The 27,601-nt window shown below is 43.1% G+C and overlaps 2 protein-coding genes across 2 annotated transcripts in view; one reads left to right on the top strand and one right to left on the bottom strand.

Moving 5' to 3' along the window:
- LOC139396494 (G-protein coupled receptor 39-like) overlaps window positions 1–18,651 on the top strand; it is a 54,771-nt gene extending 36,120 nt beyond the window's left edge. Inside the window, exon 3 of the mRNA XM_071143519.1 lies at window positions 17,441–18,651. Coding sequence (XP_070999620.1) covers window positions 17,441–17,943 — 503 coding nt within the window. The 3' untranslated portion in view covers window positions 17,944–18,651. The remainder of the gene's footprint in view (window positions 1–17,440) is intronic.
- Window positions 18,652–22,713: 4,062 nt separating this feature from the next.
- The window catches only part of LOC139405994 (ly6/PLAUR domain-containing protein 1-like), a 47,322-nt gene continuing 42,434 nt past the window's right edge, over window positions 22,714–27,601 (bottom strand). Inside the window, exon 3 of the mRNA XM_071148450.1 lies at window positions 22,714–22,970. Coding sequence (XP_071004551.1) covers window positions 22,714–22,970 — 257 coding nt within the window. The remainder of the gene's footprint in view (window positions 22,971–27,601) is intronic.

Below are 27,601 nucleotides of genomic sequence, written 5' to 3'. Positions count from 1 at the left end.
TTGTTCCATATGCTTTGTGATTTCTTTGGAAGAATCACTAGGCATTGGAAAAGTTCAGAATATGATCTGAAAAGACTGCTATTTATTTATTTATTTTCACCTTTTAAAAAAAATTGTCAAAGACCCCAGCCACCCCAGTCATAGACTGTTCTCTCTACTACTGCATGGAAAGCGGTACCGGAGTGCCAAGTCTAGAACAAAAAGGCTTCTCAACAGTTTTTACCCCCAAGCCATAAGAAACCTGAACAGGTAATCAAATGTCTACCTGGACTATTTTCACTGTGTGCCCCCACCCCCCAAGCCCTCTTTTACGCTGCTGCTACTCTCAGTTTATCATATATGCATTGTCATTTTAACTATACATTCATGTACATACTACCTCAATTGGCCCGACCAACCAGTGCTTTCACACATTGGCTCTCTGCATTGTGTCCCACCACCCACCACCTGCCAACCCGTCTTTTACGCTACTGCTACTCTCTGTTAATTATATTTGCATTTCACTTTTGCATAGTCACTTTAATCTACATGTACATACTACCTCAATCAGCCCAACTAACCGGTGTCTGTATGTAGGCTCACTACTGTATATAGCCTCGCTACTGTTATTTTTCACTGTCTTTTTACTGTTGTTTTTATTTCTTTACTTACCTATTGTTCACCTAATACCTTTTTTTGCACGGTTGGTTAGAGCCTGTAAGTAAGCATTTCACTGTAAGGTTGTTTTCCTATTGTATTTGGCGCACGTGACAAATAAACTTTGATTTGATTTTACCTGTCCAAGATAAAGCAAAGCTGTGCAACAAAAACAACAACACAGAGTTACACGTGGGATAAACAAACGTACAGTCAATAACACAATAGAAAAATCTGTATACAGTGTGTGCAAATGAAGTAAGGAGGTAAGGCAATAAATAGGCCAACAGTGGCGAAGTAATTACAATTTAGCAATTTACACTGGAGTGATATATGTGCAGATGAGGATGTGCAAGTAGAAATACTGGTGTGCAAAAGAGCAGAAAAACAAAAACCCAATATGGGGATGAGGTATGTAGTTGGTTGGATGGGCTATTCACAGATGAGCTGTGTACAGCTGCAGCGATCGGTAAGCTGCTCTGGCAGCTGACGCTTAAAGTTAGTGAGGGAGATATAAGTCTCCAACTTCAGTGAATTATGCAATTTGTTCCAGTCATTGGCAGCAGAGAACTGGAAGGAGAGACGGCCAAAGGAAGTGTTGGCTTTGGGGATGATCAGTGAAATATGCTGGAGCGTGTGCTACGGGTAGGTGTTGCTATGGTGACCAGTGAGCTGAGATAAGGCGGAGCTATACCTAGCAAACACTTATAGATGACTTGGACTTGGAGCCTGGATTGTGTTGGAGGGGCTTCCATTAATTAAAGAACACCCTCTGTGTTCTGTTAGGCAAATCACATTTTATTGGTCACATACACGTATTTAACAGATGTTGTTGGTAATTCTCGATCCACAATATTGCAAGGGATATTTTTCCAGCAGCAGATTATGATCAATAATGTAAAAAGCTACACTGAAATCTAACAAAACAGCTGCCACAATCTTTTTATTGTAAATTTCTCTCAGCCAATTATCATTCATTTGTGTAAGTGCCTTACATTGTGCCGTTGAATGCCCTTCCCTAAAAGGATGCTGAAAATCTGTCTTGAATTTGTCTACTGTGAAATAGTATTGTATCTGGTCATACACAATTATTATATTTTTTTTACTAAGAGTTGGTAACAGGCTGATTGGTCGGAATTTTGAGCCAGTAAAGGGTGCTTAGCTATTTTTCAGGCAAACTTCCAGGCAAACTTTCCTGTAGGCTTAGATTGAAGAGATGGCAAATAGGACTCTGCAAAAGTGACCCTTAAAGAAGGGTCCAGACACTTTTTTTGCGATTTCACTTGTTACATGGAAAAATTACTTAGAAATGCACAAAAGCAGACGCTTTTGACAAAAAACACGAAAATGTTGTCTCTACCTGCAGCTAGCAAGTAAAATGGCAGAGAGAGCAACCTGATGACCCAGTTCTAAATGACATATGCAAAATGAACAAAAATCTTGAAGAGAAAATTGCAAAAGTGGGCGAAGATGTGGCTGAAATAAAACATATAGTGGGTGCACTGAAAAGAAAAGTGGACACACTCGACAACCAAGTTACACATACAGAAGAAAGGATATCAACCTTGGAGAACAAGGACAACCGCCTAATTAACACTGTTGAAAAAATGGAGACTATGATCAAAAAACTCGAAGAACGACTTCAATACCACAGCGGTGGAGTTTTTCCATGACTTTTCCAGAGATTAAAGACAAGAGAAATGCGTTCATGGAGGTGAGGCATAAGTGCCTGAAACGGGGAATGAAATACTCGTTGCAATATCCTGCCGTGTTCTGGGAGGATGATCATTATGTCGTTTCACAGACCCAAAAGAGGCAAAGAAGTGTGTCATGGACGTCAATGAGGCCGAACAAATTGAGTAGCGTGGTAGGTTATGGAAGTTCCGCATGGTGGCAGTTGATCATCACGGATGGACTAACATTTTCTCTAAGGCGATAAGAACTTCCCATGTTGTGAGTACAGTGCCTTGCAAAAGTATTCATCCCTGTTACGCTCGCTGTCCTGACATCCCTGTCATAAATTAACCAAGGTGCAGCGTGGTAGGCGTATATTTTCTTTAATAATAAATGTTCCACCAAAAAACAATAAACAACTCAACAAACGTAAAGCTAGTAGTGCAAACACATGCAAAACAAAAAGACAAGATCCCACAACAGAAAGTGGGAAAAAGGGCTGCCTAAGTATGATCCCCAATCAGAGACAACAATAGACAGCTGCCTCTGATTGGGAACCATACTCGGCCAAAAACAAAGAAATAGGCAACATAGAATGCCCACCCCAAATCACACCCTGACCTAACCAAATAGAGAAATAAAATGGCTCTCTAAGTTCAGGGCGTGACAATCCCCCTTGTAATTGTTCCTATTTTGTTGCATTACAACCTGTAATTTGAATGGATTTTGATTTTGATTTCATGTAATGGACATACACAAAATAGTCAAAATTGTTAAAGTGAAAAAAATAACACGTTTCAAAAAATTATAGAAAATTTAAAACAGAAAAGTTGTGCGTGCATATGTATTCACCCCTTTGCTATGAAGCCCCTAAATAAGATCTGGTGCAACCAATTATAGATTGCACACATTTGGACTTTATTTAAGTGTCACATGATCTCAGTATATATACACCTATTCTGAAAGGCCCTAGAGTCTGCAACACCACTAAGCAAGTGGCACCACCAAGCAAGCTGCACCATGAAGACCAAGGAGCTCTCCGAACAGGTCAGGGACAAAGTTGTGGAGAAGTACAGATCAGGGTTGGGTTATAAAAACATATCAGAAACTTTGAACATCCCACTGAGCACCATTAAATCCATTATTAAAATATGGACAGAACATGGCACCACAACAAACCTGTCAAGAGAGGGCTGTCCACCAAAACTCACATAGCAGGCAAGGAGGGCATTAATCAGAGAGGCAACAAAGAGACCAAACATAACCCTGAAGGAGCTGCAAAGCTCCACAGCGGAGATTGGAGTATCTGTCCATAGGACCACTTTAAGTCATACACTCCACAGAGCTGGGCATTATGGAAGAGTGGCCAGAAAAAAGCAATTTCTTCAAGAAAAACTAGGCAAAAACGTTTGGTGTTCGCCAAAAGGAATGTGGGAGACTCCACAAACATATGGAAGAAGGTACTCTGGTCACGGGGGGGAATAGTAATGCATGCTCAAGTTTTCCAGTTTTGTTGTCTTATTTCTTGTTTGTTTCACAATAAAAAATATTTAGCATGTTCAAAGTGGTAGGCATGTTGTGTAAGTCAAATGATACAAACTCCCCAGAAATCAATTTTAATTCCAGGTTGTAAGGCAACAAAATAGGAAAAATGCCAAGGGGCGTGAATAGTTTCGGAAGCCACTGTATGAAAGATGATCGTAAAATGTATAATTTTGCCATTTGATTTAGAATTTTAGGACCTCTGTACGTATAAAAAAAATATAGAAACACGTATTTGAAACATTGAATTGGCCTTTACCGCTATAGCCCATAGAAATGCATTGAATAACACATTGGTACATGGAAAAACATAAAGTGTCTATCTGAGAGATATAAGAAAACCCAGGAAAAAATCTAAAAATTTGACACTTATTTGGTCATGTTACTGTGGCACATTATACCCCTATGCACTTTTTGTGATTTTTACATCCCAGTACTTGCTGCGTTACCTTCAGACTACTCCCCTGAAGCAGAACAACCGACACCTTAGTGTTTGTTTGTCACTCCAGTCGGTTTTGTGAGAAGACCTTTTTGAAATGAGGACATCCGTGACAGAGAGTTCAGACGACTGCTGTATAGCTTGTGTATGTCGTAGAGCCAAACAACCGGCACTGTCATGTTTGTGATACTCAATTTTCGATGGTGGTGACATTAGTTTGTAGCTCACACGGTTCTGGACTATTTTATTTTCCGGATCCTCTCATGTGTACGAAAAGGCGGCTTTCACAAGCCCCATGTTATGGAATAGGCGCAAACTTTATATTGGCGGAAGAAATAGGGGATTGAGCTGCAGCCACTACAAGAAACGATAATTCTCTAGCATAAACCATAGACATTCAAATCAGTAGGTAGTGATAGCCCCGACGTTATTCACATATTCCTATGGAAAACTCACAATGGCGCATGAAGCAGGAAGTATTTGAATTGCCGAATGGGACTGAAGGGCACCAAAATATTGCTAAGTATCCTTGTGAAAGGGGCCGTAACTTGCAAAGGATCATGGCCGATGTAGTCATTTTCATCTTGCCTCAGACACATGCAAAGATCAAACGAGCCTCCTTGTAGCCTGCCGGCCTGTGATTGGTCTCTGTCAGCACGTGGTCCTGTGTGACGACAAATGTTTTAGTCAGAATGGATCACTATTTTTACATATCTTGACTTGTAGCAAACTTTTAAATAATTAATCATGGAGATCGAACTTGATCATAATAAACTAATGTTAGAGCCCAAAATGGGCATCCCCCCCCCCCCCATAATTGCGTACGTTCTGGAAATCGTAATTTACATAGGCTTTCTAGGACAGACCAGGGCTTTTGGTACTGCTAGGTTGCCACGCAGTAGCCGACCAGCAGAGCTCTTGACTTGACACTGGGGGCCTGGCCTAAACACACGGAAGCTATATATTCACAATGACTTCACTGTGTGACGCACAGGTGCGTCAATCAACTCTAGGGCGTTTTTAACCACACATTTGCTTACAGGTTCTATAACCTGTTTGTACTACGTAACAATAGTGGTGTAACTACCACGGAGCGATATCTAGCCACACAATACGAGAGGTTCAATCAGATAGACTCCAGTTATAGACGAGACAGGGAATGAATTGGTTGAATAATCAGCTTTAATTGCTTTCAAATTACTAACTGGACCTGTACAGGAGAAAGTCATACTTTATTAAGGGGGCTCTGTGGTATTGTCTGTGTATGTGTGTGTGGCATGGGACCAGGCTGTCCAGACGGTTCTTTCATAATATACAGTGTGAGGAAGCAGAAGCGCCCAGCAGGATAGCAGAAAAACAAACAGACCCAGAGCCAGAACATAAGTGTGTTTCGCCAAGCATGTATGATAACGGTGAATGCTGGTGATATACAGTGTGTGTGTGTTGGGAGGGAAGGGGGGATATGTATATGCGGGTGTGTACAGTTTGTGTACCTTTTGTGTGCCTTGACAACAAGGTATGACTACAAATATTTTGACTTGTATGTGTGTGGTGTGTGTTTATGGCATTAGATAGATACTAAATACTGTATTCAATCAAAGACCCACAGCAGAACAACAAAAAAACACCAATCAACATTCATTGACAACTACCAGGCTATAACATTTGAACGTTTTACAGTTGTATTCTATTGCTGTTTCACGGGCACCAATCCATGCTGGCCAAATGCCAATGTTCCAGGTGACTGGCCACATTAGAATGAGGAAGTCATGGGATAGGAAGAGCCAAACCCGGGGATCGATTGCCTCCACAGGAATTTGGAGCAAATAGAATAGCAGTCAGCATGGTCTTCATGGCTCTCTGCTAAATGTAACATTTGGACATGGTATCAGCTAAAAGGTCACGCGGAAGATAGTCTTAATCGATTATCAAAGAAAGCTCACTCAGCCTTGCTATTGTCATTGATTTTTATTAAACTGACAGAAATGTAATAAGGTGTGTGTAAAGAAATGTATTTAAAAGTGGGTCATTATGCTCAAGGGCAACAAACTCCACACTTTAGTAATTTGTGTGTAACTGCTTATGATCCTAGTCATGAATCTTCCATTTGACAAGGAAGAAATGAACCAATTGGTTGCACTGGGTTATTTTGAATATATTATAGCCTAACACAAGTCCCCAGTTGTTTTGAATTGAATAAAACTGGCATTTAGTACCCTTTCCTCAAAAGCAGTAGGGTAGTGAAGACTTTTGTGTTGTGTGGACCATGAACTCTTGGCTTGGTTTGTGAGTAGCAGATCAGAGAGCCGTGTTCTCATCACCTTTGTATGTATACTGCACCTGCGGGACTGTATTAGTCTAATGTGAACCAGTGGACCTGTGGATAGCGCCAATAATGATCATCCACTGAAAAGTGTAAGCACGGCCTCTTTTGTCCGTGTCTATCCGATAGAGAGCTCTTAGTGTGTGGTGTGTTTTGCTCTGGCTCTTTATTATCTCTCCACTGGCTTTATTCTCCTTCTCTCTTGTTATCCTGTTTCTCCTCTTTATCTCTGTCCTTCCCACTCTTCCTCTCACTCTATCTCGTCCCGTCTACCTCTTTTTCTTTCTTGCAGCCTCTCTCTGCTCTCTCCCTCCCTCCCTCCCTTCTTTCTTTAGCTCTCCCTCTGTCCTTCTCATAAGCCTCAAGTCATGCACTTGTCTTGTTAAGGGTTATTGTGACAGGCCCCTGGTTGATTTTCCACACAAAGTGGTTAAAGGTTTTTGCCATGAAAAAAATAATCGGTTCTCAGGCTTCTTTTGGTATTCAAAAATGTCTCCACAATCATATAAATTAACTTAATTTATTATGCTCCATCAAAAGCATACACAGAGTAGTGCATTCCCATGTCCCACAACCCCTTCAGCAGTCTAACTGAGACATATGCTATGCTCCAGTATCATATGTATGGAGAGTAATGTGCGTGTGCAGGAATGAAGCACAAGAGCAGCGTATACAGTACCGTGTGCAGGCTTTCCATTTTAAAATGCTGCATTGTTGCACTGCTGCATTGTTTGGAAGGGAGGCCACTGAAGGCATTTGTTAGCTGTCTGCATGTTGTGCGTTGACTGAGACAGGCAATTGGCCCTGTTGCCACTGACCCTGCTGGTAATCAGCTGACGCTGAGTGCAGTGGCCTGTCCAGCCTGTATTGGGTTGACCTCTGCTATGGCTAACATGCTATGGTCACAGCGGCCTGCTAATGGATTGGCCTCTGCCTGGAGACAAGCTAATGTGGCTTACGGTGACCGGTGGAAGTGGGCCTGTGGCCGTCATGGTTCCTCGTTCTGCTTGGGAAAAATCTAAGTTGAAGCTGGTAGCACAGATTGGAGCTTGTTAATGGAAATTGTATTGTTTCACTGGTCTGTGAGGTATTATGGCTTAGGGTATTGATACTTCACATAGATCAATATGCATACTACTGCGCTCCACACTCTCATGCTCTGAGTGCGTTTTCCAACCACGTTCACTTGATTTTGTTCTTGTGAGGACGAGAGTGTGGAGCACGCATAAAGCAATACATTTGAGAAGCACTCGCACTCCCCCTACTTCCTCACTCTTCGCCTCCTCATTCATTGGACCTTCTTCCAGCCAGGAGAATGGCAACACTAAACTAAACAAGATATACACAAAGCAACCGTATTACTTCATAACTATCAGCAAGCTATATGTGAATCGTAATAATGTAGCTAACCAGATAGTTTACCAGGCAAAAATGACCTAAAACGAATATTATGCAGGATAGATGTCAATTCTACTACTAGCACTAGTAGCTAGCCAGTTAGCCTTATTGACTTATTATGGGCTTGCCATCTACGGTACGTAGGCAGGTAAACATGAACAAACAGAGTACGCATTCGAGAAGTGCCCTCCGTGCTCTTCGCATACTTTGATATGGACTCATACTCCGACCTTTCCGTGCTCCAATTTTGAGTAGTATGCGTCTCTGACATACCTATCTATCGTTATAGATAAAATTGACATTTGACAAGAAAATAATTACAAATCAAGTTTACGTAGCTAACAAATAGCTGCTATGGAGTACTAATGACTGGCCTAAAAAGTAATTTCATTATTTGTCTATAGAAATGATATGGCCCAAACCGTGACAGTTGAATGAGAAATTCCTCCCTGGATTATTATGCTCATTTTCAATTAAAGGCCAACATGCACAAGAACAACTTGGTCTGCACAATACAAATGGCCAGAGAAGCAGATCTATTATTGATGGTCAAATTATCACAAACCCCTTGGTTATAGTAATGTAATATGGTGAGATATTTCATGCACAGTCATACACACAACATTTTCTAACATTTGGACTGGTGAAAATTTGTCCAGATGTAAAAAAGGTTTGAACACCACTGGAGCAAATACAGATTTAATAGCTTTGTTATTCATGTATTCGTCCTCAATATTCTTTGAGAGGTTTCCATTTGACTTACCCTATCAGTTTTCTGTTTACCCCTTTAGGCATGTATTGTCTAGAGACATGTTTGTAATGAATAAAATATACATACTTTTTTTGCCTCTCCGATGTCTGTAACTCGAGCTGTGGATCTTGTCAATTTCAATTTCCTTGAATTGATGTCAATTGGGAAATCGGTGCCCATCGACACGTTAAGTTTGAGTTCTTGATGCATTCAGTAAACACTTTCAGGAAGTTGTATCTTCAGGATGCATTTGTTGGTGTGTAACTAAGCATTATTAATTTAGATTTAGAAATATGGTTGAGTGTGGATATTGGACATAATGTATCTTCAACACAGTACTAGCATGTGCATAGGTAAGAGAATAGTTAGACTATAATAGTCCAAACTCACTACCACCCAGGGTTGGAGTTTAACCTCCACTGTTACATCTACTCCTGCGACGCCCTCTACTGCTCATCCCGTGTCTCATTAACCTGCCACCACTCCCCCAGTGCTCTCTCCCTCTCCCTCTCTCTGTGTATGTGTGATTGTGTGGGCAGAGATAGGTGTGCTGAGTCAGAGCAAACCCCCACAGCTGCAACCTGTTCCATAATCAAGACTTCTACAAATAGTCAGCCCTGCCACTTCCACACTGCCAGATCGTAATCTCTGCTCAGTCAGTCAACGGTTCTATCCGTTTGTTACTATTTTGATCCTGTTATCCTGTTGTGCCTGTTTTCCTTGCCTGACACGGTTTTCCTCTCCGCTACAGTTCTGCCCGCTCTGACTCTGGTCCATGTCTCCAGTCCCACGTCTCCTCATCCTGCTACTCTGCCCTGGATTCCCCACTGTACTGCTCCCTTGGATTCCCCTCCTGACCTGCTTACCCTGTCCCAACCCCTCTTGCTCCAGCCTCAGCCTCCGCACCTAGTTTCCTGCAACCCGCCTGAGCTTCCCCTGGCCTGCACTCCATCTTCCCCCTGTGTTTCAATAAATACCTTGGTTACTTCATCCCAGTCCCCTCATCTGAGACTGCTCTTGGGTTTCTCTGTTCCACTCCGCGTAACAGTACGATCAGTAAGGATGCTTCTAACCGACTCCTGTCCCTCCATCAAGGCCCCCATAGTGTTGCTGAGATGGTATGTGAGTTCCGCACCCTCGCCGCTGAGAGCTGCAGAAATGGTAGCCCTTTCAGGGAGCATTCCAGAACGCGCTCACTGAAACCATCAAGGACGAGTTGGTGTCCAGGTATGAGCCTGATAGACTCGATGAACTCATCTCTCTCGCTATCGGCTTCGACAACCATTTCAGTGAGCATTGGAGGGAGAGAGTAGGTAGGGTTGCATGCACCATAACATCTGTTCAGTGCCTTGTTCTCCTTCTTCAACTGCATCCCTTTCCAAGGCTCTTCCTGATCCTGAATCCATGCAGTTCGGCCGGACCCGTCTCTCTCCAGAGGAGAGGCAGAGGCGAATTGGCGCTAGGAGCTGCCTATACTGTGGCCAGGTTGGTCACTTTGTCTCCACTTGTCCCCTGCGTCCAGCAAAAAAGGGGGCTCGGCAGTAGTGGGGGATGTACTGTTGAGCCAAATCGCCTGCCCATCTTCCCGCAGACCCTTGCTTGAAGGCAACCTTGTCTGTCAGAGCCAGGCTTTTTTTCTATCTGCTCTCATCAACTCGAGCGCCGACGGGAGCTTCCTGGACCGAGGTGTTGGGCCTGGACACTGTCCCACTCAAATCACCCCTTGATACCAATGCTCTCAACGGACAGCTCCTCGCCCGTGTCTGAGAGAACCATCCTTGTCATCCCGGGTCTCTCTGGACACCACCAGGAAAAGATTCCTTTCCACATAATCGACTGTCCTTACTCCCCCCTGGTTCTTTGCCATCCATGTTTAAAGCTACACAACCCAAAGATTGACAGGACCGCCGGAAAAGTAACCACTTTGAGTTAATTTTGTCACTCTAATTGTCTACATTCTGCCCCTCCCCCTCCCTGCCTTGTCTGTGTCCCAGTTCATTCTAGAACCTCCGGACCAGTCATCAGTTCCTCCAGAGTATCACGATCAAGCTCCTGTGTTCAGCAAGCACCATGCCCTGTCATTGCTGCCTCATCGGCCGTACAACTGTCCCATTTACATCCAGCCTGGAGCTCCTCTTCCCAGTAGCGGGTTATTTAACCTCTCTTTCCCCAAGGAAGAGGCTATGGTGAGGTACATCCAGGATTCTCTGGCTGCAGGACTCATCAAGCCATCTTCCTCCCCGGTGGGTGCTGGGTTTTTCTTTGTGAAAAGGAAGAATGGGTCACTGAGGCCGTGCATAGACTTCCGTGGGCTGAATAATATCACAGTAAAGATCAAGTACCATTTGCCACTCATCAGCTCTGCTTTTGCCCCCCTCCATGGTGCCATGGTGTTTACCAAACTCGACCTCCGGAATGACTATCACCTTGTCCGCATAAGAGAGGGGGACGAGTGGAAGACTGTGTTCAACAAACCACTGGGTCACTTTGAGTATTTGGTCATGCCTTTTGGTCTTACTAACGCCCCGGCTGTTTTCCAGAACCTAGTGTGCTGAGGGATGTGATTGGATACTTCGTTTTTGTCTATTTAGATGACATTGTGATTATTTCCAAGGACCCTGGGGCTCGCCAGCAACACATTCGCCAAGTTCTTCAACGGCTGTTGGAGAATAAGCTTTTTGTTAAAGCTGAAAGATGCGAGTTCCATGCTGCCTCAGTGTCTTTCCTGGGTTATATTATTGGACAGGGACAGTTATGTATGGACCCCGCCAAGGTCATGTTAGTCACAGAGTGGCCTGCGCCCTCCAACCTGAAGCAGCTACAGCGTTTCCTGGGGTTTGCACATTTTTACAGACATTTCCTCTCCAACTACAGCCGTCTGGCTGCAGCTCTCACCCCTCTCACCTCCACCCCATTCAACTGGACTCCTGAGGCAGAGGCAACATTCCTGAAACTCAAGCGTTGCTTCACCTCCGGTCCTTAGCCTGACCCAGGACTCCATTTCATCGTGGAGGCGGACGCCTCTGACACCGGGGTAGGTGCTGTTCTGTCTCAACGTTATCCTTCTGATCAGACGTTCCACCCATGTGCATTATTTTCCCGTAAACTCTCACCTGCAGAGAGGAATTTTGACATTGGAAACCAGGAACTCCTGGCAGTTAAGCTGGCTCTTGAGGAATGACGTCACTGACTGGAGGGCCCTGTCCTGCTCAGTTTGTGCCCGGAACAAAACCTCCACTAAACCCACTTCCGGGCTGCTGCGCCATCTTCCCATACCCAGTCGCCCCTGGTCACACATAGCTCTGGACTTCATCACTGGCCTTCCCCCATCTAACAGTAACTCTGTTATCCTCACCATTATTGACAGGTTTTCTGAAATGGCTCACTTCATTCCGCTCTCCAAGCTCCTGTTCTCCAGGGAGACTGCGGACCTGCTAGTACCCCATGTATTTCGTCTGGATGGCATTACCATTGACATTGTTTCCGACAGGGGACTCCAGTTTACCTCCTAGGTATGGAGATCCTTCTGTTCAGCTCTTGGTATCAATGTCAGTCTTTCTTCTGGATATCATCCACAGACCAACTGCCAGACCAAACAGGCCAACTAAGAGATCGAGAATGCCCTACACTGCATGACATCTGCTAACCCTTCCTCCTGGAGCACTCAGCTACCCTGGGTTAAATATGTCCACAACAACCTCACCAACTCCTCATCAGGTATGTCACCTTTTGAGTGTGTTCTGGGTTACCAACCCCACTTGTTCCCCGCCCAAGAGGTTGCGGTTCTCTCTGTCCAGGACCATCTGCGCAGTTGTCTTCGTACCTGGAGGAAGGCTCAGGCTGCCCTTCTTCGTGCCCAGACAGGACCCAGTCCCAAGCCAACCATCGCCGGGTCTCAGCCCCAGTCTACACCCCAGCTCAAAAGACATGGCTCTCATCAAAGGACCTGCCATTGAAGGTGGCATCGAATAAACGTTCCATCCCGATTCATTGGTCCCTTTGAAGTTGACGTCATTAACCCCTCTGCTGTGCACCTGAAACTCCCAGCCTCTCTCAGGATCCATCCTACCTTCCATGTATCCCTGATTAAACCTGTCTGCTCCAGTCCCCTGTTTCCTCCTGCAGCAGTTCCTTGAACTGCCACCACCCCAGTGCTCTCTCTCTCTCCCTCTGTGTGTGATTGTGTGGGCAGTGACAGGTGTGCTGGAGTCAGCAGATCCCCACAAGCTGCAATCCGTTCCATAATCAAGACCTCTACAAATATTCAGCCCTTCTACTTCAACACTGCCAGATCGTAATCTCTGCTCAGTCAGTCTACGGTTCTATCCGTTTGTTACTATTTAGATCCTGTTGTGCCTGTTTTCCTTGCCTGACACAGTTTTCCTCTCCGTTACTGTTCTGCCCGCTCTGACTCCTGGTCCATGTCTCCAGTTCCATGTCTCCTCATCCTGCTACTTTGCCCTGGATTCCCCACTCTACTGCTCCCTTGGATTCCCCTCAGGACCTGCTTACCCTGTCTCAACCCCTCTCGCTCCAGCCTCAGCCTCCGCACCTAGTTTCCTGCAACCCGCCCGAGCTTCCCCTGGCCTGCACTCCATCTTCCCCCTGTGTTTCAATAAATACCTTGGTTACTTCATCCCAGTCCCCTCGTCTGATTCTGCTCTTAGGTTTCCCTGTTCCACTCCACATAACCTCCACATGCTAAACTGTCAGCTTAGTCTACTTTAGTATGACGCTTAAAGCATATGATAGATGTGCTGAGACCATAACTCATGGTTTGTGCACCAATTATAGCATAAACATAACACACCAGGCTGATGCCAATTATCTAAGCCTATACTGTATGTTTGACATTAAAGTTTCTCTGTCTTGAGTTTTTGAAGACCCATTCCTGACAGTTGGTAGATTCAAACTAAACCTTTACTTCATAGTTCCCCCAGGAATAAAGTGAAGGTTAGCTTGCTGCTTCACAGCCATGATTACTGTATGACTTTGCCTCATTGTGCATTCACACTGTGGAAGAATTCTGTTTGTAAATGGAAGATCAACCTGCTGAATGACGTCTTTCAAATAGACTCAAGTCTGCACAAAGAACTTGTATGAGCCAAAGCCAACAGGAACTGTCATTTGCAGTTAGATAAGCAGCTGAGTATGTACTGGTAGTAAAAATAGTGTAAATAGTTATGTCTTGTAGAATCTACAACTTCATGTAAGTGTTTGTCAGCAAATTGTTAAACTAAATTGTTCAACTATTTATTTCAACACTTAAGGTGTTAGACTGTTTAATACTTATTTGTTTTAATACTTAAAAGTGTTCAAATAAATGAATGAGGATCATAACTATGTGTGTGTGAGTTATTATTTTACAATCAAGCAAATTGTTGCCACTTTGTCCTGCAGTGTAGAACCTATTTAGCAGTGTTTCCCCCAAAGAGGTACATACAACATTAGCCAGGTAGGAATGTATCAAAAACCTGTGCCTCATCATCACAGAGGATTTCTACAGTCTGAGACCTACCAAGAAAATGTTTTGGCCTTATTAAAATCCCATTTAATTTATTTTGGCAAGGATAATGTTTAGTCATAACAATGTTTTTCAGCAGTTGCCTTTATTCTGGGATTTTCTTTTAAAAATAATTGCCTGGCACAGTTACACTTCAGTTACACCCAGCTAAGAAAGCCCCATTAATGAAAACATAAATCGGATAAAAATAAATATATCCCTGTTTAGGTTTTTTCTTCATTTGTTGTATAATGTTTTTCATTAGAATGGGTACTGTTGTAGTCTGACATTCAATAAAATGAGCAAGGAGACAGTAAGAAAGTTTAATTACCCTTTAGGGAATTTCTCTAATGGACCCCTCACAGTGTCGACCCATACTGCACCTCTTACACTCTCAGCTCCACTTTACTGTGAGACAGGGCTGAAGAAAATAACTCCACACCCCATCATTTCTGTTTTCCCTTTTTTTGAATTTCACAGCATTTCAATTTCAGTCCTCAATTCATAATAGTAGAATGCTGATATGAATATAAATAAATACACATTATTTAAATGCAATTTGAAATCACCTTGCCCTAAGGACTGGCAGTGTTTTTTTTTTTTACAACAGCACAGACCTGTATTTTTTTATCAGTGCACTTAATCTCAAAGGGCTGTTTTTGTCTTAGTATAATTAGCATGATAAATCACTAGGGGAAACTAAATCAGTTAATGTAAAGAGACAGCACAAAAATTTCCAAAAACACCAACAAAAGGCATTGTTTCTGAGTATTCTTGAAAGCACATCATTGCATCAACGCTGGTTTAGATGGCAAAGCAAACCCAATCTACACAAAAATATTTGCATTATTCAGTAGTCCACTGACCTGGGTTGAAATACTATTTTGGGTATTTCAATGACATTTCAGAGTAAGTACAGTATTTGGATATTTCATTTAGAATACAAGTAGTTGAGTATTTTAATGTATTTGGAAATACATTTGGAAAGTATAGGCATGTACACTGAGTGTATAAAACGTTAGGAACACCTGATGTTTCCATGGCAGACTAACCAGGTGAATCCAGGTTAAAACTATGATCCCTTATTGATGTCACCTGTTAAATCCACATCAATCAATTGAGCCATGGATTGTTATGTGTGATATTCAGAGGGTGAATGGGCAAGACAAAATATTTAAGTGCCCTTGAACGGGGTACGGTTTTCTCGCTCAACTGATTCCTGTGTGTATCTAGAATGGTCAAAGGACATCCAGCCAACGGCAGGCCAGTGGTCGAAAATGGGTCATTGATGAAAGAAGTCAAAGGAGGCTGACATGAGTTGTGCAGAGCAACAGACGGGCTACAGTTAGTCAACTGAGTGTCTAGTTTGAGAAACAGACGCCTCACAAGTCCTCAACTGGCAGCTTCATTAAATAGTACCCGCAAAACACCAGTTTCAACGTCAACAGTGAAGAGGCGACTCTGGGATGCGTGCCTTCTAGGCAGAGTTGCAAAGAAAAAGCCATATCTCAGACTGGCCAATAAAAAGAAAATATTAAGATGGGCAAAATAACACAGACACTGGACAGAGGAACTCTGCCTAGAAGGCCAGCATCCCGGTGTCGCCTCTTCACTGTTGACGTTGAGACTGGTGTTTTGTGGGTACTATTAAATCAAGCTGCCAGTTGAGGACTTGTGAGGCTTCTGTTTCTCAAACTAGACACTATAATGTACTTGTCATCTTGCTCAGTTGTGCACTGGGGCCTCCCACTCCTCTTTCTATTCTGGTTAGAGCCAGATTGTGCTGTTCTGTGAAGGGAGTACTACACAGCGTTGTACAAAATTTCTCGCATGAAATAGCCTTCATTTCTCAGAACAACAATAGACTGACGAGTTTCAGAAGTAAATTATTTGTGTCTGGCCATTTAGAGCCTGTAATCGAACCCACAAATGCTGATGCTCCAGATACTCAACTAGTCTAAAGAAGGCCAGTTTTATTGCTTCTTTAATCAGAACAACAGTTTTCAGCTTGTTCTAACATAATTGCAAAAGGGTTTTCTAATGATCAATTAGCCTTTTAAAAAGATAAACCTGGATTAGCTAACATGATTGCTGATAATGGGCCTCTGTGTGCAGATCATCCATAAACATTCTGCTGTTCCCAGCTACAATAGTCATTTACAACATTAACAATGTTTACACTGTATTTCTGATCAATTTGATGTTATTTTAACGTACAAAAAATGTCTAAGTGGCCCCAAACTTTGAACGGTAGTGTATATGAAGTCTGGTGTGACGTTTGCAATTCTATTGCTTTTAATCTTTGTTATTATTTTGTCACAATTTATTAAACTTGTGGGTCTTTAATCAGCAGAGGACTCTCCAGATTTTCCTGGTTTTAATTTGACTGAATTAACTGTTTGATACATGGAACTAGGTAGTACTGAATTGAGTGACGTGTTGTCATATGTCAGTAGGGGGGCTACTTTGACCCAAATAACTTAATAGAATTCTATGGGAAAGCCATTAATTCTTGGTGCTTTTCTCCATGCAACTGTTTTAACAGCATCTAATATTTATTCTTGGGTGATCTCTGTTTTTAGTCATTATTTTTTGTCTGCTGATAATTGCTTCAGAGTTGTTGAGTCTAAGAAGGCGATAGGAACAGTCCAACTGTTGTTTAATTCTGATTTATATACATTTTCCTAGCTTTTAAAATTGTCATTGTGTTGTTGTTTCTAATTACCGCTTTGTATCTTTATCTTTAAAAAATGAAAAATTATTACTTGTTTTGTGGGAGCTGCAAGATATCTATCAGGTTTATTTGCCACACTCAGTGTATTTTAAAATATGAAATATTTAAACACCCCATGCATTTGAACCCAGGTCTTCTAGGTGGTATTTGAAATAATATATTTGTAAATAAGTATTTGAAAATAATTCTTGCTATTTATAGGATGTTATTTGAAAATACTTTCAAACACTTCAAATAGAAGTAGCTGATTTAGCCACTTTATTTGAAAATACACAGAAAACAAGTATTTAAATAACAAATACTTAATATGCATATATTTTAACCCAGGTGTGGTCCACTGCCCCCTACTACCATTATCGAATATTCTTAATTACTTTTTCTCTTTCCTTCCTTCCCTCTCTCTCTCTCTCTCTCTCTCGCTCCCCCTCCCTCTTTCTCAGGTTTAATCGTGGGCTCCCTTACCGTGTGCTGGCTGCCCAACCAGGTGCGTCGCCTGATGACTGCCGCCGTGCCCAAGTCCAGCTGGACCATGTCCTACTTCCGCAACTATGTGGTGCTGCACCCTGTGGCCGACACCTTCTTCTACCTTAGTTCCGTGCTCAACCCCTTCCTGTACAACCTCTCTTCCCGCCAGTTCCGACAGGTCTTCGTCCAGGTGCTACGCTGCCGCCTCACCATCGAGCACGTAAACAAACGGACTCTAAGGAGCTTCGAGGCCAACTCGGCCCGCTCACTGCGGCCCCTGCTAAAGTCACTGCGTCGTGGTGGTGGCAACAGGTCTACTCAGACTCAGAGCAAGGAGTTCAAGATGCCTACATTCACTACCTTCCATAGTCCTAAGGACACTCCCCCTCGTAGCCCTGAGGAGGCCCTCCCCACAACCGATGAATCACTTTCAAATTCAGTCGGAAAGGGAAACATCCCCGAAGAGACTGAAATATAAGTTTATTAAAATACACGTATGACAGTTGTTTTGACTTGTGCTCTAACATGCTTCTTGGCTGAGGTTATGAAGTAGAATTGACGTTGTGGGTCAATACAGTCCAGAAAGACTTCTAGGTGACTTTGAAAGATGAACCAAAAGAGAGACACTTAGCTGTGTTCAGTAATACAGTATTCAATTCATCGGAGAGGGATACAGGGTGTCATCCAACTCAGATTTCAACAATCTGCCACAAGCTGATTTGTCAGAGAGGTGCCTCTACAGACATAATATGTGAGGAGTCTAACATACAGTAATACATCCAGTCAAAGAACAGTCAGGACATTTTTACCAATTTCATCTCATACTGTACATTGTAATACCTGGAACACTGGAAAAGCTTGGTATTTGAACAGTGTTAATTACAGTGATTTGTTTCCATTACATGAGATGACACTTCTCTTGGCCCTACTGTAACTCATATTTTCACAGTCACTTAAGATGCGACTGAAAACTAAGCTCAACATTATTCATCATGACATGGTGTCTGCATTGTACATTGTGTCCAAAGTATACTTTTCTATTCATTTGTATGGCATCCACTGACGGAGTTGACCACTTCCTAAATTGGACCCAGTGCATATGATTTGATCTCAAGACAAATGTAATTTATGTTTCATCACTACAGTATCAGCATCATTATTTTAACATTAAAAATGGTCACTTCCTCTGTTGTGTTATTTGTGGGTTTTTTTCATCTTTTGTCTCTGTACTCCATTTCATCTACTGTTCATCTACTATTTATCTACTACATTTCATCTACTATTTCATACCTCATCCAGTTCATCTATAAATGTACATATTACCTTCTAGTGCCCTCAGTTGGCCAGTCAACAGCTATGTTTCGATTAACTTGTCCAGTGATTTTTTTGTTGACATTTAGAAAGTTTGCATAGAAAATACATGTGACAATTGCCTGTTACGGTGCGTTTCCAATTAACTATCTTGTGTCAAGCCTTCACAAAAAGACAATTCTCTAAAAGGCGCTGGAGGACACGTCGAACGTGCTGAACATGAATCTGGAGTGACGGTGAAAAAATCAGGATATCGTCAAGGTAAACGAAAACAAAGATGTTCAGCATGTCTCTCAGGACATCATTGACTAATGCCTGAAAGACAGCTGGAGCGTTAGCGAGGCCGAAAGGAAGAACCCGGTATTCAAAGTGCCCTAACGGAGTGTTAAACGCCGTCTTCCACTCGTCCCCCTCCCTGATGCGCACGAGATGGTAAGCGTTACGAAGGTCCAACTTAGTGAAAAACCTGGCTCCCTGCAGGATCTCGAAGGCTGAAGACATAAGAGGAAGCGGATAACGATTCTTCACTGTTATGTCATTCAGCCCTCGATAATCTATGCAGGGGCGCAGAGACCCGTCCTTCTTCTTGACAAAAAAAAACCCCGCTCCGGCGGGAGAGGAGGAGGGGACTATGGTACCGGCGTCAAGAGCTACAGACAAATAATCTTCGAGAGCCTTACGTTCGGGAGCCGACAGAGAGTATAGTCTACCCCGGGGGGGGGGGTGGTTCCCGGAAGGAGATCAATACTACAATCATACGACCGGTGTGGAGGAAGAGAGGTGGCCCTGGACCGACTGAACACCGTGCGCAGATCGTGATATTCCTCCGGCACCCCTGTCAAATCACCAGGCTCCTCCTGTGAAGAAGAGACAGAGGAAACAGGAGGGATAGCAGACATTAAACATTTCACATGACAAGAGACGTTCCAGGAGAGGATAGAATTACTAGACCAATTAATGGAAGGATTATGACAAACTAGCCAGGGATGGCCCAAAACAACAGGTGTAAAAGGTGAACGAAAAATTAAAAAAGAAATGGTTTCACTATGATTACCAGAAACAGTGAGGGTTAAAGGTAGCGTCTCACGCTGAATCCTGGGGAGAGGACTACCATCCAGGGCGAACAAGGCCGTGGGCTCCTTTAACTGTCTGAGAGGAATGTCATGTTCCCGAGCCCAGGTCTCGTCCATAAAACAGCCCTCCGCCCCAGAGTCTATTAAGGCACTGCAGGAAGCTGACGAACCAGTCCAGCGTAGATGGACCGACAAGGTAGTGCAGGATCTTGAAGGAGAGACAGGAGTAGTAGCGCTCACCAGTAGCCCTCCGCTTACTGATGAGCTCTGGCCTTTTACTGGACATGAAGTGACAAAATGACCAGCGGAACCGCAATAGAGACAGAGGCGGTTGGTGATTCTCCGTTCCCTCTCCTTAGTCGAGATAAAAACAGCTGTACATAGTGATGTCACACCTAAAAAACTTTTTTTTTTAGCAAAAACCTACAGTGTCGAATAAAATGTGGTTTATGTGATTCTATTACACATTTAGGCAAATAGCGCATTAATAATTTGGCGACAGCCAGTATACCCTCCCACCTATCTGTTTAATTTCTCAGGTAGGCTTGCAAAAGCCAGCAACATTGATCAAATGAAATCATTTACTAATATTTGCCATATTATAATAACTATCATGTGCCAACGTACTGCCACCGTCCATGCCATGGTGAAACTTACACTAATGTAGATCTGAAATAATTGGATGGTAAATCTTGCCAGCAGGGCAAGAAAAGCAAGGCAAAGCAATTCAGGCCTCTTTGTGAAAGTCAGGACAATCCTTGTCCTGCAAAGAAACATTGATTTTATAGTATTTTTTGTTGTTGTTCCAAGCAGTTGGCATTTAGAACTAAACGTGGAGTGGAGCTTTAAAGTAATGCGATGACATCATGTGCCCAGCATACAGTACTAGTCAAAAGTTTGGACACAGCTATTAGTTCAAGGATTTTTCTTTATTTTTACTATTTTACACATGGCAGAATAATAGTGAATACATCAAAACTATGAAATAACACATATGGAATCATGTTCTAACCAAAAAAGTGTTAAACAGATTCCTCAAAGTAGCCACCATTTGCCTTTATGACAGCTTTGCACACGCTTGGTATTCTCTCAACCAGCTTCACCTGGAATGCTTTTCCAACAGTCTTTAAGTCTTGAAGGAGTTCCCACATATGCTGAGCCCCTGTTGGCTGCTTTTCCTTCACTCCACAGTCCAACTCATCCCAAACCATCTCAATTGGGTTGAGGTCGGGGGATTGTGGAGGCCTGGTCATCTGATGCAGCACTCCATCACTCTCCTTCTTGGTCAAATAGCCCTTACACAGCCTGGAAGTGTGTTGGTCATTGTCCTGTTGAAAAATAAATGATAAGCTCAATCCACTAAGCTCAAACCAGATGGGATGGCGTATCGCTGCAGAATGCTGTGGTAGCCATGGTTAAGTTTGCCTTGAATTCTAAATAAATCACTGACAGTGTAACCAGCAAAGCACCTCCACACCACCACGCCATCACACCTCCTCCTCCATGCTTCACGGTGGGAACACGGTGTCTCACAGAGACAGAGTGGATGAGTCCAAAAATCCGAAGGACAGATTTCCACCGGTCTAATGTCCATTGCTCATGTTTCTTGGCTCAAGCAAGTCTCTTCTTCTTATTGGTGTCCTTTAGTAGTGGTTTCTTTGCAGCAATTCAACCATGAAGGCCTGATTCACACAGTTTCCTCTGAACAGTTGATGTTGAGATGTGTCTGTTACTTTAACTCTATGAAGCATTTATTTGGGCTGCAATTTCTGAGGCTCGTAACTCTAATGAACTTATCCTTTGTAGCAGATGTAACTCTGAGTCTTCCATTCCTGTGCGGTCCTCATGAGAGCCAGTTTCATCATAGCGCTTGATGGTTTCTGCGACTGCACTTGAAGAAACATTCAAAGTTCTTGAAATGCTCCGCATCGACTGACCTTCATGTCTTAAAGTAACAATGGGCTGTTGTTTCTCTTTGATTATTTGAGATGTTCTTGCCATAATATGGACGTGGGCTTTTACCAAATAGGGTTATCTTCTGTATACCAACTCTACCTTGTCACAACACAACCGATTGGCTCAAATGCATTAAGAAGGAAAGAAATTCCACAAATTAACTTTTAACAAGGCACACCTGTTAAAATTGAAATGCATTCCAGGTAACTACCTCATTAAGCTGGTTGAGAGAATGCCAAGAGGGTGCAAAAAGCTGTCATCAGGGCAAATGGTGGCTACTTTCAAGAATCTCAAATTGAAGATATATGTTGATTTGTTTAACACTTTTTTGGTTACTACATGATTCTATGTGTTATTTCATAGTTTTGATGTGTCCACTATTATTCTAAAATGTAGAAAATAGTAAAAATAAAGAAAAATCCTGGAATGAATAGGTCTGTCCAAACTTTTGACTGGTGGCAATCAGCATTTATTCAAAAAAACACTGTTTCCATCATCATTGTAGCAATAAGGAAAGTTCAGCAAAAGTTAAATACACCCCTGTCAAATGGATAAAAATGTTGTCGATCTATATCTTCCATTTCCATTACACGTAGCTTGCTTTTGTCAAATAAACTTGGGTCATTGGTTAACCTGCCCATTGTCTATCAAACATGTGGTGCACCTGACTCACTCGATAAACATATTTGTCAGGATCAATACCTCATTTCAGTCATTGTCTTTAGACCTCAAGTTACTGTCCATATTAGGACATTTTCTAAATACGGTGTCCATGTTCGGACAGTGTCACACATCCATTAAAGATATGGACACCGTACAGGCTGGGAAACCTTTCACTGAAACACAGGCTGAGTCCAAAAGCTGGACCACAGTCTTGATGAGACAAAACCAGCCAATCATAGGCTCTGTCAGCAGAATATGGAGGATGGGTGCAGGAGGAAGGAAATAAAAATGAGGGCGAGGCTATGTGGTGGGATTAGAGACGAGGCAGCAGAGGGAACTCTTTTTCTGGAACTTTGTTTCTTCTGACGCGGTCCATTACAGAGGGGTGTGTTGCAGCAGCTGATGCACACTGAGTTGAGTTTCCCCGTGCAGAACTGCTGGTAGCCAGAGGAGGCGATGAGGCAGGCACCAGACGAGGCGCAGGACTTGCGGTAGTGTTTTCCTGAAAAAAAGGACAGAAACATCGCCATTAGATACTGTATGCCAAGATACGTATAACACACCTCTGAGGTAAGCTGAGCTGTACTCCACTGTGGGCTTGGTAAGCCATCCACCATAGTTGCTGGAACCGGGCTGGTCAGGACGACGTGAAAATAAAATACAGTTTGAATCAGGCAGTCTGTGTATGTCTGTGTGATTGTTTATGGAAAGCAAATCTACACCTAAAATGTGTGGTTTATTAGAGGAGTTCTAATAATTAATACATTGTAATACAGCCATACAGTGCACAGACAAGTTATTAGATCTGTTGTTAGACATTAATGAACATTTGGAAAATCGTCCATCGATCGATTTCCCGATCTCTATTTACAGTGTGTGGCATAACTAAAACATGTATCCAGGGTTCGGGCACTCCAACTAGACAGCGTGGTCAAGGTGAGACTCTTGAGAGAGCTTCTTTACTAATTCAGTGATCCCATAGTGAATCTACAAGCTGTGTCTTCACAAAGAAAACCAATTACCAAGTAATGGAGTCAGGTAATGTATGCCCTCTTCCATGTTACCAAACGCACAATAGCAGAAGGAGGTCCTCCTGAGTCACAGAAGATGCATTAGTCATTATTCTGAGATAAAAGTCAGTCTATGAAAATTACAATTACAAGGTATGCACCAATAATCACCTGGATGGCTATGTATTCGTATGCATTCGAGTTGATTCTCTTGAAGATTATTACCCGTGGCCGTGTCCATTGGTTTTGCATGAAGGTTCTCAAGGCCACCGAATTTGTTCAAGATATTGGGCTCTTGAGAATGATTATGTTAAGAATTTTCCAGAGTATGAATTTTCTACAGATAGTCTGCTGTAGTGTAATCATATTGTGAGTGGACATTGGGTGTGGCAGTGCTTATCATTTAGAGTGCAATGTACATGTAGACCTGTGGCATACAATACAGGGAAGACAAAAATTAGCTGAGTCTGAGAGTGATACTTACACTAAATGACCAAAAGTATGTGGACACCTGCTCGTCGAACATCTCATTCCAAAATCATGGTCATTAATATGGAGTTGGGAAGGCTTTCCACTAGATGTTGTAACATTGCTGTGGGGACTTGCTTCCATTCAGCCACAAGAGCATTAGTGAGTTCGGGCTCTGATGTTGGCCGATTAAGCCTGGCTCGCAGTCAGCGTACCAATTCATCCCAAAGGTGTTCGACGGGGTTGAGGTCAGGGCTCTGTGCAGGCCTGTCAAGTTCTTCCACACTGTTCTCGATAAACCATTTCTGTATGGCCCCTTCTTTGTACATGGGGGGCATTGTCATGCTGAAACAGGAAAAGTCCTTCAACAAACTGTTGCCACAAAGTTGGAAGCACAGAATCGTAGCATTAAGATTTCCCTTCACTGGAACTAAGGGGCCTAGCCCAAATGATGAAAAACAGCGCATTTCCACTGCTTCAGAGTCCAATGGTGGCGAGCTTTAAGCAACTCCAGCCGACACTTAGCATTGCACATGGTGATCGTAGGCTTGTGTGCTGCTGCTTGGCCATGGAGACCCATTTCATGAAGCTCACAATGAACAGTTCTTGTGCTGGCCTTACTTCCAGAGGCAGTTTGGAACTCGGTAGTAAGAGTTGCAACTGAGGACAGACTATTTTTTACGCGCTGTGCGCTTCAGCACTCGGCGGTCCCGTTCTGTGAGCTTGTGTAGCCTAGCACTTCACAGCTGAGCCATTGTTGCTCCTAGACGTTTCCACTTCACAATAACAGCACTTACAGTTGACCAGGGCAGCTCTAACAGGGAAGACATTTGATGAACTGACTTGTTGGAAAGGTGGTATCCTATGACGGGCCACGTTGTAAGTTACTGAGCACTTCAGTAATGCCATTTTACTGCCAATGTTTGTCTACGGAGATTTCATGGCTTTGTGCTCGATTTTATACACTTGTCAGCAACAGGTGTGGCTGAAATAGCCAAATCCACTAATTTGAAGGGGTGTCCACATACTTTTGTATATACAGTATAGTGTATGTGAATAACCAGTGTCAACAGGACATGCAAAGCAAAGCATGAAATGCAGTTTTAGGGAGAGGCTTAACTCAACACGGAGAACAGTGTCATAAAGAAATTGTTTACAGTTGAGAAGACAATATTGTAATTCCACTTATCTCTTCCCAACTGGTATCAAACTATCAATTGTGAACAGAGTAAGGCTACAACATTATGGCTTTGTGGGCTAAATGCGAGGGGATGGATATCCTGGCACGCCACAAAGAGCTTTCAGGTCGTGGAACACTGTACTTAAATGAAAGACAATAGCTTAAATGAAATGTAACTTATGCTTCATAAACAGGTGTAGACTTACTGGCCCTTCCCAACAATGCAGAGAAAGAAAATAGAGAAATAATAGAAAATGAATAACATGTAATAATAAAATGAATAATAAATACACAATGAGTAATGATAACTTGGCACAAGGTACAAGTACCATGTCAATGTGCAGCGGTATGAGGTAATTGAGGTAAATATGTAAATATAACTAGGAATAAAGTGACTAGCCAATAGGATATATAGTATAATAAACAGTAGCAGCAGCATATGTGAAGAGTCAAAAAATGTAGTGCAAAAAAGGGTCAATGCAGTCCGAATAGCTATTTGTTTAACTATTTAACTATTTATCAGTCTCATGGCTTTGGGGGTAGAAGCTGTTCAGGGTCCTGTTGGTTCCAGACTTGGTGCATCGGTACCGCTTGCCATGCGGTAGCAGAGAGAACAGTCTATGACTTGGATGGCTGGAGTCTTTGACAATTTCTAGGGCCTTCTTGGATGGCAGGGAGCTCGGTCCCAGCGATGTACTGGGCTGGACACATTACCCTCTGTAGCGCCTTGCAGTCGGATGCCAAGCAGTTGCCATACCAAGTGGTGATGCAGCCTGTTAAGATGCTCACAGTGATGCAGTTGTAAAAACTTTTTTGAGGATCTGAGAGCCCATACCAAATCTTTTTAGCCTCCTGAGGGGGAATAGGCGTTGTTGTGCCCTCTTCACAACTGTGTTGGTGTATGTGACCATGCTAGATCTTTAGTGATGTGGACACTGAGGAACTTGAAGCTCTCGACCCACTCCACCACAGCCCAGTTAATGTAAACGGGGTCGTGGTCAGCCCACCATTCCCTGTAGTCCACGATCAGTTCCTTTGTCTTGCTGACGTTGAGGGAGAGGTTGTTTTCCTGGCACCACATTGCCAGGTCTCTGACCTCCTCCCTATAGGCTGATGGTGTTGGAGTCATGCCTGGCCACGCGGTCATGTGTGAACAGGAAGTACAGGAGGGGACTAAGCATGCACCTCTGAGGGCCCCCCGTATTGAGGGTCAGTGTTGCGGATGTGTTTTCCTTAGCTTAGTGATGAGCTTGGAGGACACACTGGTGCTGAACTGTAGTCAATGAACAGCATTCTCGCATAGGTGTTCCTCTTGTCCAGGTGGGAGAGGGCATTGTGGAGTGCATTAGAGATTGTGTCATCTGTGGATCTGTTTGGGCGGTATACGAATTGGAGTGGGTCTAGGCTGTTTCAAAGCATTTCAAAGTCATTTAGACAGGTTACCTTGGCGTGCTTGGGCATGCTATGGTGCTTTGCTTGAAACATGTAGGTATTACAGACGGGGTCAGGGAGAGGTTGAAAAGAGACTTGCCAATTGGTCAGAGCATGCTCTGAGTACGCATCCTGTTTAAAGCTTACTCAAATCAGCTATGGAGAGCGTGATCATACAGTCGTCTGTGCGAAGCGAGCATAGAAGGCATTTAGGTCGTCTGGTAGGTTTGCGTCACTGGGCAGCTTGTGGCTGGGTTTCCCTTTGTAATCTGTGATAATTTGCAAGCCCTGACACATCCGATGAGCATCAGAGCCGGTGTAGTTGGATTTAATCTTAGTCCAGTATTGATGCTTTCTTTGCCTGCTTGATGGCTCGTCTGAGGTCGTAGCATGATTTTTATAAACGTCCAGATTAGTGTTCCGCTCCTTGAAAGTGGCAGCTCTAGCCTTTAGCTCAGTGTTTCCTATAATCCATGGCTTCGGGTTGGGATATGTGTCACGTTCGTCATAATGATCGGACCAAGGCACAGCGTGCGTAGAGTTCCACATATTTTAATAAATCGAAACTCACCAAACAAAACAATAAAGCACAAACGAAATGTGACGCTAACAGTGCTACTAGGCAACTATACACATTCAAGATCCCACAAATCACAATGGGGAAATGGCTACCTAAATATGATCCCCAATCAGAGACAATGATAAACAACTGTCTCTGATTGGGAACCATACCAGGTTAACATAAACCATTCATCACCTAGATGACCCACCCTAGTCACTATCACGCCCCAACCAACAGAGAATAAACAGCTCTCTATGGTTAGGGCGTGACAATATGTACGTACGGTCACTGTGGGAATGACGTTGTCCATGCACCTATTACTGATGACTGATGTGGTAAACTCCTCAATGCCATTGGATGAATGTCGAAACATATTCCAGTCTGTGCCAACGAAACAGTCCTGTAGCTTAGCATCTTCTTCATCTGACCACTTCTGTATTGAGGGCGTTAATGGCACTTCCTGTTTGAGTATTTGCTTGAAT

This window comes from Oncorhynchus clarkii, chromosome 3 (genome assembly GCF_045791955.1).
Source record: "Oncorhynchus clarkii lewisi isolate Uvic-CL-2024 chromosome 3, UVic_Ocla_1.0, whole genome shotgun sequence".
Taxonomy (NCBI): domain Eukaryota; kingdom Metazoa; phylum Chordata; class Actinopteri; order Salmoniformes; family Salmonidae; genus Oncorhynchus; species Oncorhynchus clarkii.
This window is presented reverse-complemented; position numbering and strand designations above follow the sequence as displayed.